Raw genomic sequence first — 16,255 nt, forward strand, 5'->3', positions numbered from 1 at the left:
GATTCATTCTCACCGGCTTGCCGATTTTCACTGCCCTTCCACCAGGGCCTCGAAGTTTTGTGGGGTTTTTTTTATATATACTCCATGCAAAAATAAAACCTAAAGAAAATATCTAAAAGGAATATAAAAATTTTAAAAAAGTACTACAGTCTTGGGCCTTGACAGAGTCTTTAAAATAATTGTTATGGTTGGAACAGAATCAAGGCATTATCACACACAACAGATAACAATTTTCCCACTGGCTTCTTCTCTACAATTATAATAAAACACACTATTTCCAGGGAAATACGGATTATAAGTTACTTTTCAGTGATCCACGCAGGTACTTAGGTGTTGGAATTTTTCTAATTATAATTAAATAATTTGACTATATAAATCTGAAGGATGAGAAAACTCCTTTTGAACTTAAAGAAGGTAAAGAGGCATGCAAGTGACATTTTCTTTTGTTTTATTATCCAATAACTTCTCCAAAGTAATAATACTATTCTTTTTCTCTTGGTGAATATTGAAAACAAGAAAAAAAAAAAAAAAAAAAAAAAACCTTTATACTCCTAATGACTAGGGAGATGTAAGTCCTGGAAGTCCAAAATAGAACCCTGCCTGAAAATTACAGGTGGAATTTCCTTCTGTAGCCTTTACATAAACAAAAAACAAAAAAAACCCCAAAGTGTTCCTCCCTTCAAGTTTTGTTTTCTTTTTATGGTTAACCTTTTTAATAAAAAATTACTTGGCAGTGGTAAAGTTCACGATTATAAATAAACTGAGCATTTAAATTTGCTCTTTAGGGACGCCTGGGTGGCTCAGCGGTTGAGCGTCTGCCTTCGGTTCAGGGCGTGATCCCGGATCGAATCCCACATTGGGCTCCTGCATGGAATCTGCTTCTCCCTCCGCCTATGTCTCTGCCTCTGTGTCTCTCATGAGTAAATAAATAAAATCTTTTTTAAAAATTTTGCTTTTTAAAAAAACTAACAATATTGTATTAAGTCTCAAAATTTGTTTCATCTGTGGCTCACTGACTTCTAGGCATTTAAATAGCAACTGATCAAAATAAACAAAAACCCAGTCAGTTGTCAAAGTAGACTATCAGCTTTGTGTATCCATAAAATAACTAAGCCAAACTCCTCCCCCAAAGGAATATAAAGGTCCTTAATTAACTTTCCATTTTAAGGCAAAATTTTCTTGGAAAAACGGAACTCCCACAGGACAGTATTGTATAAAGGGTAAAAACAAAACAAAACACACATGTCTTAAGATCAACACTTGAGTTCTAAGTCACCACTTATTACTGGTGTGGTCTCCAGAGTCACTTCCCTGATGGGCCTTAGTTTCTCATCTGTAGAAGAAGGGAGGTAGAGGTGACTTTCTCTCTTGTCCTTCCCAGTCTTCATGACACCCAGTGATCTGAGGAGCTGAAAAGGTCAGGGAGAAAATGTGTGCCAAGGGCAGGCCTTTTGAGCCTGGATTTGTACAACACCTGAGGGCAGATCACAAGACCACAGTGGAAAGTCAGACCTGCCTGCTTTCCCGCCCGAAGCAGGGAGCCCACAAAGCCGGCCCTCCCTGAACTGGAGTTGGGGAGGCAGGACAAAGCTATGGAGCGGACCCTAGCAGCTGGTGGCAGCTGGTGTCTGAATCCTAAATCACTTCAGCTGAGTTTTCTAGGTACCAAGCTCTCTCCAGATTCCTAGGTCCTTCCCCCCCTCCCCCAGAGTACATCACCAAATACAGGATACTCGGGCACAAGCAGCAAGTTCCCAGCTCAAACACTGATGTTTCATGTTGAAACAAAGGGGAGGTCCTATTTAAGAAAGTGGGCATGCAGAAAAACCGTGTGCTGGCCACAGTGTTTAAGCCCTAATCTGACCACTGCCCAGAGGTCTACCCCAGACTGTTCAGTCGCTTAAGGCAATAGTTCCTTTCTTGTTCAGCCAGTGTAATGGGGTATTCTTTACCTGCCATATAAAAAGTCTTGAGTGACACGAAGGATCTGGGGAATCCTACAACCTCTATCTACTTCTCTGACCTCTTCCCGTACCTTTCCTGCCCTCTGGCTCTCCAAACCCAAAACCTTAATCCCAGTTTTCCATTCCTCAAAGGTGCCATCACAAAGGGGCCTTCTGGGAACTCCACTCTGACCGATTCATTCCTTCCACCTTTTCTGGGAAGCCTTCCGGGAGAATCCCTCTCCCCAAGCATCCGGGAACCCCACTCTCATTCATTGCATTGGAAATTAGCTGATGGAGATCTCAGATATAACCTAGTGCCTGGCACCAAACATAACATTCAAGAATTATTTGCTTACGATAACAGAGAGCTCATCTCCCAAAGCAATCCAATGGAGAAGTCTTTTATCAGAAAGCTTTCCTTTATTACAGAAACTCATTTCTCCATAACCTTTATACACATGCACTGATTTTTACCTCCCGGAGCCCATTGAGTAATTTCAATCCAGTCACTGCAAATTGGTGGCCTCTGGCCTGATCCAGCCTGAAGACAGGTTTGGTTTGGCCCACAATCTTTGTGGATTTTTTTAAAAATCTGAATTGGTTGCCAACATTTTTAGGAATCTAGAGTTTTGTCTAAAAACCAGATATCCACTTTCTCTTGAAAAAGTCATGTGGCATCACCAGACCCACATTGCCAGCGGGCAACAATTGGAGGACAGTAGTACCCGCCAGTTTACAACAGCCGGCACCATTCCCCACTGACCTACCTCACTCACTTTGTCCAATGGATCCCTGTTAGCCCAAGGTATAATCTAGACCCCATATTCTGGCATTTGTTTCTTTCTATTCTATTTTGACCCACAGAAACTGGTTTAGCCTCCCTGAAAAGACAAGAGCTCCCAGAGGGAAAGCACTGGGTTGTTCTCTGCCTCTCCTATGCTCTTCCAGCCTCCAAATCTGCACTGAGGCACCCACTGAATATTTGCTGATAGACTCTTCAGGAGACAAAAAGGTATATAGTCCATCTTTTCCCCTTCAACCTCTTACAGCTTATCTTGCCTTGTCCCTTTCTCACTCCTGCCTCCTCTGGAAGGGGCAGAGAACAGATGTAAAGAGAAGATGTGGTCCATGACGCAGCAAATACATGTGCAGAGACTATAAGCTGCCCACTAAGAAACAAACATCCTCAGAGCCTCGGGCAGAAAGCCAGACAGCTTGTGTAAGGGACAGGGAAAAAAGGGTCCCAGAGAAGGCCCTCCAGAAGAAGCCTGGGCATTATTTCTGGAAGGTTGAGGAGGTTGCTGAGCAAAGATAAAGATACCGTGTGTAAGGAGCTGGAGGGGCCTAGTGATGGTTTTGCTAAAAAATTCAGGCATGTCCCCATAAAACACTTTAAAAATATATAGCTTCCAAATATTTGTCTTTATCTGTGGATTGTTAAATTCCATATACTAGTATCCATTATGCATATTCTAAAACATTTTAAAATATGGAAATAAGGATGCAATTTATTCTGGATGGAAAAAAAAATAAAGTATGGAATAAAAGGGGAGATCTGGAAGTTGCTTCAAAAACAATTGGGGAGTGAGTAGAGGCATAGGCAGAGAGAACAGTGGCCTGACCAGGCGTTGCTAACTGTCTAAGCTGGGTAAGAGGTACATGGGCATGGTTAAGCTATCCTCTTTCTTCTCCAAATCTTTGTAATGAAAAGTTTAAAAGTAAATACTATTAACAACAGGGCTAATCTTTTCTTCATAAACCCCAAAGAATGGTTTTGCACCACATCCCTAGGTCTGTGCACCCCACTTCAGTAACCCCTGGGACCTACCTCAGACCCCCCCAAATCTGCAGGTTCTGAAGATCTGATTTTGATTTCATTCAGGCTCAGAAGACTCGCAGGTTCTGGGTCTTGGCACTAAAAAGACAGTCTCATACTTCTGTTTACTGACTGTTCCTATGTTAGACCTTGTGCTAGACACTTCTCTTGTAAAAGATACTTCCCTTCATTAACACAATCAATGAAACATGAAGACACTAATACTCAGAGCAATTCAACAACATGCTGGAACTTAGAGTTAATGACTTAGTGGAGTCAAAATTGTTGTTTCTGTTGTCCTTTTCATATTTCGAATTTCAGTATTTTTACACCAGGTCCAAGCAGATCCAAAATAAATTCCACTGCATGTCATACCAAAATTCCAGAGTTCTGCAAAGTTCCTGTCTGCTCATCCACTTAAGCTCAAGGAAGGAACTCCTCAAGCAGTAACCAGAAATAGCACCAAGTTATAAACTGTGAAACCATCTCCTTCCCCCTCCCCCATACACCTCCAGACTCAAGCACAGTTGGAAGGAAAAACATAAGCACAGGAACTGATGCCAACCATGACAGGTATTAGTGGAGAGGAAGTGGGAAAGAGTATCAATGCACAACAGGGATAGTCCACCAGAAGTCATTTAACATGCTTTTCCTTGGTTCTCTCTTACCACATTCAATCCAGAGTCATCCATCAATGGTCAATTTTCTTCTACTCCAAATACTCGAGAGCAAGTCAGTAATTTTTCCCACTAGGGCTTATATTTTTACACAGGGCATAGAATAAAACCACATTATTTCCAAATACAGGGGCTCCCCCCGCTGTAAGACATTCACTATTGCTTAAGTACACATTCAAATTATCCTCAAATATGCCATTCCTGGTATAACAGACGTGATTTAGGAGACAATTCAAATCTTACCTAAATAAAACTACAAATCAGCATGTGCTTATCATTAAGCCACCAAGATGTTTGTGTCCAATAACCACAGGAGCTCCAGGGCGATGGCCAGTGAGCTAGGATAGGAGGCCATATGAAGAGGTACAAAGGCCACAGCTCCATCCCTACTCATACCAAGTCCCTTTGTCCAGTGCCACCAAAGGGTAGGAGAACTGTTTGGTCAACTCCTGACCTGGTCAGCCTTCATGTTTGAGGCCGCTACTGTCAGGATTGACCTCTCTGTGTTCACAGTTCACTGAAAAAAACTGAGAAAGGAGTAACCAGCTTCCCGGACTTCACCAGAAAGGTTCGGGCAGCCCTCCTCTGCTCCCAGAATGCCTTGCTCCTCGCTCTACCACCGTACACCCACTGCATTCTACTGCCTCTGCCTCTTGCCAACCCCCTAAATCATGACGCCTTCTTTGTGTTGGTCTTCATCACCAGTCCAGAGCTTTTAGGGGCACACACTCATTCACCTTGCTTGTATTCCCCGCTGAGTCGCCCCCAAGGCCCTTCACAGCACAGAAGCCCCCTGCCCAAAGCTTGCTGAACGTATGCAAAATGGAGGCCGAGTTTACGCAATGCTGTTCTGGTACATTCGGAGGCCTCCCTTTTCACTTTGAGCAGCAGCCAATCGTTTACAACTTTGCTCTAGATTTTCACCCAGCACCTCATCCCAGCTGAGCCCTTCGGTCCGTAAAGTCCCATCTGACCTGGCTGCGGCCCTGTCTGAACTCGAGTCGAAGTTTCAGTTTGTGCTTCTCGTCCTTCTTCGGCCCCTCCTGGAAGGGCCCTCCTCACCTCACCCCAGCCCCCCCTCAAGGCCCCAAAAAGCAGCTGTCTGACCAACCTGCTGGTAAGTCTGCCAAGTTCACAGGGACTCTGCCCAGCCCGGCAGAGCCGAGTTAGAGCTCCTATCAAGGCGGGCAGACTGGCCACGTGCCAGGCCCTTGCTGTTAAGAAGCCTGTATTGTCATATAATGTTAAATGGGCCTTATAAGTGCCTGGTGAAATGGCTGCCAGAGCCAGATATGCCTCCTAACAAGCAGACACTGTTACTTAACCAATTTTCCCTTTGCAATCTTCCCTCCTCCAGATTACAAACTCCTCCAGGGCTTATGCCAGCATACCTCCTTATAACCCCCCTACCCTAAACACCTAGCAGAGGGTTCTGTGCACAGTAAGCTTTCAATTAGTATCTCTCCATTTACGAACCACCACATCCACCAACACTTCCCAGGCCCAGCTGCACAGGAACAAATGCCTTCACACTCACTATTTCCATTAAGTCCACAGAGCCAGTCTCTAGGAGAATCCATCATCCCCAATCTTGCAGTTAAAGACTGCCCAACTTATAAGTGGCAGAGCCGGAACCCAGGTCTCCAAATACCCAATGTCAAGTCCTTTCTATGCCAAGACGCTGCTTGATTAAAACACAAACAAACAACAAAACCCTCATCGCAGGAGGGAATAGGCATAAACAAGTTTCCCTTGCCACAGCCACTCTTTGCTCCCCACATCTCAACGTTGATGGCTTCACTCCACCAGACCCCTGAGGAGATGATGATTAGGTTTTTGACTTTTACCCATGATGTATGATGTCTGCTGCCAGGGGAGGCAGGATTCAGTGGCAGCTTTCCCAGGGCACTGGCAAAATTAGTTGGTGCAAATCATTTGAAGATTTTTTTTTTAATTTTGTCCATTACTACAAATAAACCACAACAAAACAAAACAAAAACAAAAAACAAAAAACAAAAAAAAAAAACTACCACCCAACCCAGGAGCGGGCGGCCTTCATGAGAAAACCTCTCCAAGAAAATCTTTAAAGATAGAGAAGACAGTTTGAAAAGCTGTCTATCAGCAAGCACAACAACCACGCCATGGGAAACTACAGTGCTGAAAGGCGGCCTGATTTTTGTTTTTGTAAAATTACCCCTTGCAACCTCCTGCGAGAAAGCAGTACGTGCTGCCATTCAAAAAGCGGCAACAGGCCTCATTTGAGTGCTACTTCACCATTTCTCAAAATTAAAAATGGTCTTTGGAGAATATGAGCAGGCAGGATCTGAAAGTCTGAAAATAGGCTTTTTACATATAAACTGACCTGCACAAAGTTTCTCATCGATATGGTCCTCTCCTGAAAGGTCTGCACAGTGCTTGAAAGGCCAAGGTCAAATGAAGAGTCAATCCTTAACTGAATGAGAGTATTTTTTTTTTTTCCTCGCAAAGAGACATAACCTGCCCCCAAATCCCCTCCTATCTGCATAGGTCCTCCCCAGCCCCTCCCATCCATATACTAGTCTGACCCTGGCTCGCCTTGACACCCACACAGGGCTATCTACCTCTGAACGACAGAAGAGCTCTACAGCTATAAAACCCAACATTTCACCAGGGAGGACTATATAATCCTTACTTTAAATACCTAAACCCACGTAATTTCAGACCCATTGAACAAATCCCAGAGGTTTACAGGGGAAAACGTGAGGCTCAAAATCTTTGTTCCAAGGGCCAAAAATCTAACCTGCCTTAGATTTTACAAGTATTCCTCCCCCTAAAAGCTGGCAGTCTAACAAAATGAAGAGACTATCCCCAATTTTCCCAGATGGAGGCAAGTGGCAGATCAATGTACAGCTCAAGGAGAGGAATTTAAATACAGTATGTGCCTCTCTTTTCAAAAAAAAAGGAGAGAAGCCACTTCACATTTTGCCAGACAAAACCCTGTCCCCAGGAGGCCAGTTTCCACAATGAGGTTGCAAAGGTGCTAGAAAGAGGCCAGTAGGGAGGAGATACAGGGCCATTTGGGCACACACCCCCCACAGATCAGAGCTTTTTTTTTTTTTCTAAAGTGTCTCCTTTTCAACAGGGAAGCCTTTTAAAAGTACATTTGCTTTGGATTCCTACCTGAATGACAATGTGTTGGGATCCAATTTCACCTTTTGTCAAGGATCGGGTGAGAAATAGTAAAACTGCTGTCAGCATCTTAGAAAAGGCCAAGTCCTTAGCTTATATGTGGAAGGGGGTGGGGGTGGGAAGGAGACTTAAGATCCCTTGTCCAGCCCTAGTGATGGGGTGAAGGTGACAAATGCCTCCTAATCTTATGAACAGTCTGAAACTGTGACATACTAAACCTTCTTTATTTTAAAAGGTGTCACTATGCAAAAACACAACTGTTTGTGCTCTGAACTGAAACATTCACCACTGAAGAGAAAATATCTTAGTTCCTTCCTAACATTTTAGTTCCATTTCCTCTAAAAGTCACCTCACTCCCAAGAACGGTCAACAATCATCAGAAAATGCATGTGGAAAAAAGTGTAACAGAACCTGAACCTGAAAAAAATCTGCACAGAAAAGGACAACTAAATGATGTATCCTAAAAAAGCTTGGCTATTGTTATGCAAATGAAGAAATATCCGACTCTATTGCACTTCATGGCCGGGTGTCTACAAATACAGAAATCACCTTTCAAGCATACCATCCACTCCTCAATCTCATCTAAAAACAAGCCCAACATCTTTCCCCACAGTGAGAGGGGTCTGCAGGGGTGGCTTTAGGAAACTATCATCCTGGGAGAAGACTCGGTTGAGGGGGGAGGCATGATAGGGAGGAAGGTTTTTAAAGAAGAAAAAAAAGACGTCGGAAACCTGAATCCCAAAGTGACTCAAAACACCTCGCCTGGTGGGAGGTGGAGGGGTGGTCACAGAAGACTCGAAATCAGAAACCTATTCTGGGAGCACATTCCTGGAAACTTTGCTCTTTCGAAGACCACATTTGTCACCATTATTATTAGAATGCAGAAGGGAATAGGTTGTTGTTGTTTTGGGGAGGGTTGGTTTTTTGTTTGTTTTACATTGGAATGTTATAGCAAAGGTTGCAGGCTCTTAATGTCACCTCAACCTCTCCTAATCGACTGGGCTTTTCTGGCTAAGAAAAAAATCATGGCAGGACAATCTCCAGGTGGTTGCCGTTCAGCAATCTTCACTACTGTTATTAGTAACACCCTCAGGATTAAATCTTAGCCACGGGCAATCTTTCTTGCAGAAGCCCCTTCCACCGCGGAGGAGGGCCAACACGGTAAACAATCTGGAGAAATGGAAACCTATTCACGGTTTCCCCGTTTATCTGCACCAAAAAGGCACACACAAAACAAAAATCATACAGCGAACCGGGCGCAAACGACGACAGCAACAGCGGAAAGCAATAAAAAGAAATTCCCCCCCCCCCCACACACACACACACACCCCCAACCAGAGTCGAGAATCTACCGGGCCAGCCCCTCCCCCAAAGCACCCTGGCCGGCCAAGGAGCGCAGGGTGCACTCCCGAGGCTTGCTCCGCGGGGACCCAGGCGGCCCGGGAGCAGCCGCGCACGCTGCGGTGCCCTCCTTCCCGGTGCCCGGCCGTGCGCCCCGGTCTGGAGGACACCGGGGGACGGTCAAGGGGTGGGGCAGGGGATGGAAATCGGCCAGGCCAGGCGGGGCTGCGCGCCCCGGGATGGGTACACAAAGAGCGGAGGGGAGTTTGCAGGGATGGGGGGCGGGGGGCGGTGAAGACAAGACTGCGGGGCGAAATACGTGCAAATTAGGGAAGGAGACTGAGAGGAGCCGCTGAATCCTCGCTGAGATAAAGGGGCTGGGGTGGGGGGTAGATGGGCTTCGTGCAAAGGGCAGGAGCCTCTGCAGAGGAGAAAGGGAGAGGTACCTGTGTGCATGTGCAGGAAAGGAGTTGATGTGTAAGGGGGCGGCGGGGGGGGTGGCGTAGGTCTGTGCAGGGGGCAGAGGTGTCCGGCGGCAAAGGGGCTCCGAACGTACCGGAGAGGTGCGGGCACGGTCGTGGGACCCGTCCTGGGGAACGGGACCCGGCTCTGCGCCTAGGAAGGGGGAGGGCGGCAAGCCTGGCAACTTCGGGGGTCGCAAAAGGGGCCGCTTACCTGCATGGTGACGACCCCCAGTTCCTCGGCCGCCAGCCTCTGCATCTGGCTCGCCAGCACTTGCGCCTCGTCCAGGATGGAGAAGTCGGCGTCGGCGGCGGCGCCCAGCAGCCAGCACGCGCCCAGGCAGAGCAGCCAGAGGGGCGGCCGCCGCGCCCGGGCCCGGGCCCCGGCCCCGGCCGGGCCGTTCGAGCCCCGGCAGCCGCGGGCCCGGGCGGCCGCCCCCGCCGTCTCCTCCTCCTCGGGCTCGCGGGCCATGCCGCCTCCCCCCACGCCCCGCCGACGGGCTCCAGGCGCCGGGAAGCGGGGAGGGAGCCGCGGGAGGCGCGCCCGGGGCCCGCGCGGCGCACCCCGCAAAACTTTCTAGCCCTTCTGCAGACGCCTCTGCGAGCCGCCGCGGCTCCCAAACTTAGGGGGCGCCCGGCTCCGGCGCGGGAGCGCGGGCGGCCACCATCGCGGGCGGGAGAGGAAGCGGCCGCCCGAGCGCTCCCCGGGGCGCCTCCGGGGCGGGGGCGGGGGCGCGGGCGCGGGCGCGGGCGCGGGGCTTCCAGCCGGGGCTGCGAGCCGCCGAGCCTTCCCTTCCCCGAGTCCCGGCGGCGAGCCTGGGCAGCCACCCGAGCGAGGAGGGAGGGGGGAGGAATTAAAAAAAAAAAACAACAAGCAGAGAAAGCGAGCGAGCAGGCGGCGGGGGAATGGGAGGCGTCTGGTGCCACCACGCCGCTCTCCGGCTCCGTGCACTTCCCGGCGCGGCCGCCGCAGCGACTGCGGTGATTTATGGAAGGAGGGAGAGGGGCGGGGAAACTCCCGCGGCCGCCCCGCCCCCTTCCCCGGCTCCCGCCTCCGAGCGGCCCCCAGCCGCGGCGCGGCGAGGCGCGGCGGGGCGGGGAGCCGGGGCGGGGGAGCGGGGGGCGGGGGGCGGGGGAGCCGCGCGGCTCCTCGGGCCGGGCCCCGCCGGGGCGGGCATCTCCGCGACCTCCCGGCGGCCCGAGGCGGCGCGCCGCAGCCCGGCCCTCCCCGCCGAGCCCCGACTCCGGGATGCACCCGTCGCAGGCCCACCCCTCCGGCGGGCCCTGCCGCTCTGGGGCGCGCGGGGCTTTCGGGCCTGGCGGAGTTGGGGAAGGAGCGGAGGGACCGCCGCGGCGCGCCCCCTGCTTCTCGGCGGCTGCTCCGGGGCCGTGGCTGGACCGACCGACAGGTTTCTTCTCTGAGCCCGCTACTGTGTGCCCGGCCCTGCGCGCTGGGGGCTCCACACGTGGGCCTTTAATCCCGCCACATCCCCGGGAGGGAGCTGTCGTTATCCTGGACGCTTAGGTAACAACAGACTGAGGCTGGGAGAGGTGGAATAAATTGCCGAAGGTCACCCAAGGGACAGGAGGCCGATCCAGGATTTAAGCACGTCTGATTCCAAGGATCTTGCTCTTAAGTACGACGTAGTTCTTTCTGTCTCCCTTTGGAGATGAGCCAGCTGATCCCATCAAAAGCAAAACAAAACCCACAAAACTACCGAAAGGGAGCTGGCCCCGCGCATCTGCGAAGCACGGGGAGGCAGGGGTAACCTTCCCATTTACTCCTGGCTCAGGCTCACCTGATGGGAGCACCCGGAACAAGCGGGGTTGGGGTCGGGGGAGGGGTATGGCAAGGCCGCCCTCCGTCCTCCCAAGGGCTGTGAGGTTGCTGCTGCGGGTTCCTAAGAACAGGGCCCTGCCCGGGAGGTGGACGGGCCTGCCGAGGGGGTACCTAAGGGAATAGTAGCGCTAGGACCTGGACTTCGTGAGCGCTCTTTTGCGCTTTCTAGTAAAACCTTCTGTTGTATTTTGACTACATTGTATTAAAAACCCACTTCTTGGGGCACCTGGGTGGCTCAGTGGTTGAGCGTCTGCTTTTGGCTCAGGTCGTGATCCCGGGGTCCTGGAATCGAGTCTCACATCAAGCTCCCCACAGGGAGCCTGCTTCTCCCTCTGCCTAGGTCTCTGCCTCTCTCTGCGTGTCTCTCAGGAATGAATGAATGAATAAATAAATAAATTTTAAAAACCACCTCTTCTAAGCTTTTCCTGGCCCAATGCCTCCTCGTGATTATTGCTCTATTCTGAATTTCCCAATCAGTGCTGCCTCCTATGTTTCTATTTTGTGACGCTCTTCACTCTATGCTCCCTTAAGAGGGGGACAACAGACTCCTGCTACACCATCATTTAGTATCTGTGATGCCTTACATAACTCCCACATGCTAGAATTAGGTAAGCTTGAGGGCAGAGCCCAATCCACCTCTCCACCATTCACACTTAGCTCAGTACCATGCACAGTCAGTGCTGTAAAAATGAAGCTTTAATTAATGATAGGATTAAAAAAAAATCTACCTGTTGTCTTCTGTCCCCAAAGTTGAATTGGCATTTGACAGAGAAATGATTCTATAACTTGTTTTAAATTATTATGTTATTGTACATGGCAATCAGTGAAACATTTTAGACCATGTAGTGAGAGGGAAAAAAAAAACTAAAATAATGGCAGTATTAATGTTTTGTACTGGATTCTTCAAGGTTACTGTCACCAAAGTTGTCTCACATCTCCAAGCTATCCTTCTGAAACTTCAAAATGGCTTCTCTTGCTTTGCCTACCCTTTGTATAATGGTATTTCTTGGGGTCCTATTTCTTGAAATTCCAATCCTATGTCCCTCTTTTTCACTCTAAGGTTCTTTTTGAGAACTCTCATGCATACTCATGCCTTCAATTATCACCAAGACATCAGAGTTTTGCAAACTTCTAAACAAAGCCTCATCTCCCTTTTGAGCTAGCTTTCCATTTTTCCAACTGTTCACTAGCTTCTCTAATAGCTGTACCTAACTAAAACTCAGTACTGCTTTCTCTCATTCTCCACCTAAATCTGCATCTGATTGCACACCAGGGTGGATGTTGCTGCTCTCCAAACTAGACTTCTTACACTCTGCCTCCACTCCAGCTCCCTATGTGTCATGCCCCTCCCAGTGCTCCATCTGTAGCCCATCGGCTGACGTCACTTCCGTCAGTTCCTTGTCACAGCTGACCTGCATTAGGACCACAGCCTCCTCCCCAGTCAATATGCAATCCTCCTTACTTCTGTTATTCTGTTCTCCACACTGAAACCAAAGTTATCCCTCTAAAAGTCAAATCTGAACTTGTAACTCAGTAACCTAATCATTTCTGATTTCCCATCACAGAGAAATAAAGTTAACACAATCAACAAGCTCTCTGTGCTCTGGTCTTTTTAGGCTTATTGAAGCCACTCTGTCCCAACTCCCAACAAATGCCTCACCACTTCTAGAAAACACCTTTGCTAGCAGTCTTGAAAACCTTCCCCTTCTCTCCGCCTGGCAAGTCCTTATCCAACTGAGATGTCACCTCCATGAAGTCTTCTCTCACACTATCCACCCCACAGACACAGAATTTATCGCTCCTCCTTTCCGGCTCCAAAGCTCTAGTGTATTCTCTGAGCACTAAATGTCCTCCAGCATTTAACAAGCAGCATTGTGACTATCCATTTGAAAGTCTTGTTTTCTCCATCCTAACGTTTCTCATTAGGTCCACCACCTTGAGGCACTCTTAAACTCTAAATCCTGGGATGCCTGGATAGTTCAGTGGTTGAGCGTCTGCCTTTGGCTCAGGTTGTGATCCCAGGGTCCTGGGATTGAGTCCTGCATCTGGCTCCCCGCAGGGAGCCTGCTTCTCCTTCTGCCTATGCCTCTGCCTCTCTCCGTGTGTCTCTCATGAATAAATAAAGTTTTTTTTTAAAAAAAAAACAAACTCTGAATTCTGTGCTCCATCCCAAATTTACTGAAGTCCTGCAGTATGCATTTTACAGCCCTCCCCCTTCCTCCCACCAATGAATCTTTTGAACTGCTTGATGTTAGACTGAAAACGAAGCTCCTCAGGATGGTAACTCATGCATCCAGGAGCTCTAATATTTAGCTCAGTGTCTATACACAAGAGATTCTCAATACCCAGGAAGAGTCATGTGATATCTTCAATATTGCCAGTAGAGAAAAACCTTAGAAATAAAGTCATTTGCCCAAGGTAATACAACTTTTAGATGGTGGTACCAGTATGCAAACCCAGGTCTTTAAACACCAAAGAGCAAGCTCTGAGCTACTAGTCTGATGTCAAAATGTTCACACAATTGGTATGTGATAGACCAATAAAAGTTTTTTGCTTGATAAACTACTAACCCTTGATGTTCCGAGCCCATATAAATCATATTGCCCCACACTGGCCCCTGTTCAGCATTGATTGATTGTCTTCTGGGGGTGGAGGGCAAATGATTAGAACAGTGTGGGCATGTGACATGAAGGTAGCCAATCTATCACATGCCAAGGCATGACAAAAAGATTAGCTGCACCAAACAAATTTTTATTCTCAAAAGTTTTAGAAAACACTAAGAGGAAAAAGTAGTTAGAAGTAGTAGTTGGAAAAAAAAAAAAAAAAGAAGTAGTAGTTGAGGGGCACCTGGGTGGCTCAGTGATTGAGTGTCTGCCTTTGGCTCAGGTTGTGATCCCGGAGTCCTGGGATTGAGTCCTCCATCAGACTCCCTGCAGGAAGCCTGCTTCTCCCTCTGCCTATGTCTCTGCCTGTCTCTGTGTGTCTCTCACAAATAAGTAAATAAAATCTTTTTTTTAAAAAAAAGAAGTAGTAGTTGAAACTAAAAGGAGGGCAGCCCCGGAGGCTCAGTGGTTTGGCGCTGCCTTCGGCCCAGGGCGTGATCCTAGAGACCCCAGATCGAGTCCCGCGTCGGGCTGCCTGCGTGGAGCCTGCTCTCCCCTCTGCCTGTGTCTGTGTCTCTGCCCCCTCCTCATGAATAAATAAATAAATAAAATCTTTAAAAAAAAAAGAAACTAAAAAGACATAAGGAGTCATAGGAGCCTTGAGCCCCATATTGCAGGAAATAGATAATCCTTATATACATACAGAACCATCTGTGTGGGTGTGGGTGTGTGTATATAACCACACAGCCATATAACATAGTAGCAAAAATCATGGGTCTTTGGATCAGAAAACCTGGGTCCAGGTCCCAACAATAATACTTATTAGCTATGTCATCTCTATAAAGCTTAACTTCTCTTGGCCTCAGTTTCTTCATCTATACAATACAAACAATAATACCCAGAGTTGTAAAAAGGCACTTAGCATAGCACCCACTACACAGAACCACCCAATAAATAGTGAGTGTGATTCTTCACATTGAAGCTAGGAAGGAGCAAACACCACAAATGAATTAAGAAAGTCAACCAGAGAGAAGAGAGAGTAGGATATTAGAACAGATGGCTTGTAAGAGACATCACCCAGACCTAAGAACTAACTTTCTGGTTCCAATCCCAGTCCACATGTTCTATTAATAAGAGACTCCTTTATCCTCCCCTCTGTCTTGAATCCTAAGGATCAAGTTCAGTCATCTATTTTATATAGTGAAGACACTACTGACTGTGTAGCTATTTGAACTTTAAAAAATGATGAAATGATTGGCAGGTGGGCCACAGTTGTCCCTAGGAGACTGTAGACCACAGTGAAATTTGACTGATGGCTTTACGTTCTCATTAGAGTGCTCCTGTACTCCTTGCTTGTGACTAAGTTGGACTCCTGTTCATTATTGGTTTCCTCCCCAGAAGTTCCAGTACTTAACATGTGACCTTGTAATTGTCCATTTGCAAGTCTGTTTTCTCCATCTTAATGTTTCTCCTTGCACAGGGGCCATGCTAATCTTCTCTGTATCATTCTAATTTTAGTATATGTGTTGCCAAAGTGAGCACTTAATATTTCTCAAAGTGTGGTCTACAACCACCTACAGCAGAATCACCTGTCAGGGACTGTGTTGGTTTCATTCACTGCCACAGAATCTAGCATGATTCCAGACCAGAGTAGAAACCCAAATGACATTGGAACAAAGAACTGGGGAAAGATTTTTTCCCAAAGATTTATTTGAGACAGAGAGAGCATGAACACACAAGTGGGGAAGGGATAGGGTGGGAGGAGAGAATTTCAAGCGGACTCCCCCACTGAGCCCCAGGCCAGACCCCGGGCTCAATCCCAGGACCTTGAGATCATGACCTCAGGTGAAACTAAGAGTCAGATGCTCGGGATCCCTGGGTGGCGCAGCGGTTTGGCGCCTGCCTTTGGCCCAGGGCGCGATCCTGGAGACCCGGGATCGAATCCCATGTCGGGCTCCCGGTGCATGGAGCCTGCTTCTCCCTCTGCCTGTGTCTCTGCCTCTCTCTCTCTCACTGTGTGCCTATCATAAATAAATAAAAAAAAAAAAAAAAAAAAAAAGAGTCAGATGCTCAACTGACTGAGCCACCCAGGCAACTGAGGGGAAAGATTTTTAAGAAAATCTATTAATCATTCATTCTGTGCAAAGAGGGGGCACAAACCATTTAGTTCCTTGATTGCTAAAAATGAAGAGACCAAGATTCCTCATCAAACTGTTGCTCTTCCATTTTGGGGGAGGGACCAAGCCATTTTAGTGATAGACTAGTTCATGGTAGTCATTGGATAAGGTTCTCACAACAGAAAAACTCCATGTAAAACTGCTCTGAGGAACTCTTGGTCAGATTTCCAAAACTGTGGTATGGAGTCTCTAAGCCACCACAATTCCCCTTTGCATGCTCTAAAAT

The 16,255-nt window shown here is 47.8% G+C and overlaps 1 protein-coding gene and 1 non-coding gene across 2 annotated transcripts in view; both read right to left on the bottom strand.

Annotated features, from left to right (window-relative positions):
- Positions 1–10,045, bottom strand: part of CACHD1 (cache domain containing 1) — a 200,450-nt gene extending 190,405 nt beyond the window's left edge. Inside the window, exon 1 of the mRNA XM_035717022.2 lies at positions 9,624–10,045. Coding sequence (XP_035572915.2) covers positions 9,624–9,881 — 258 coding nt within the window. The 5' untranslated portion in view covers positions 9,882–10,045. The remainder of the gene's footprint in view (positions 1–9,623) is intronic.
- A 5,242-nt stretch (positions 10,046–15,287) lies between these two features.
- LOC112647661 (U6 spliceosomal RNA) lies at positions 15,288–15,394 on the bottom strand. The gene has a single exon (XR_003128411.1). It is a non-coding gene; the product is annotated as a U6 spliceosomal RNA (small nuclear RNA).
- Positions 15,395–16,255: the final 861 nt, after the last annotated feature.

Source organism: Canis lupus, chromosome 5 (assembly GCF_003254725.2).
Source record: "Canis lupus dingo isolate Sandy chromosome 5, ASM325472v2, whole genome shotgun sequence".
Classification (NCBI taxonomy): Eukaryota; Metazoa; Chordata; class Mammalia; order Carnivora; family Canidae; genus Canis; species Canis lupus.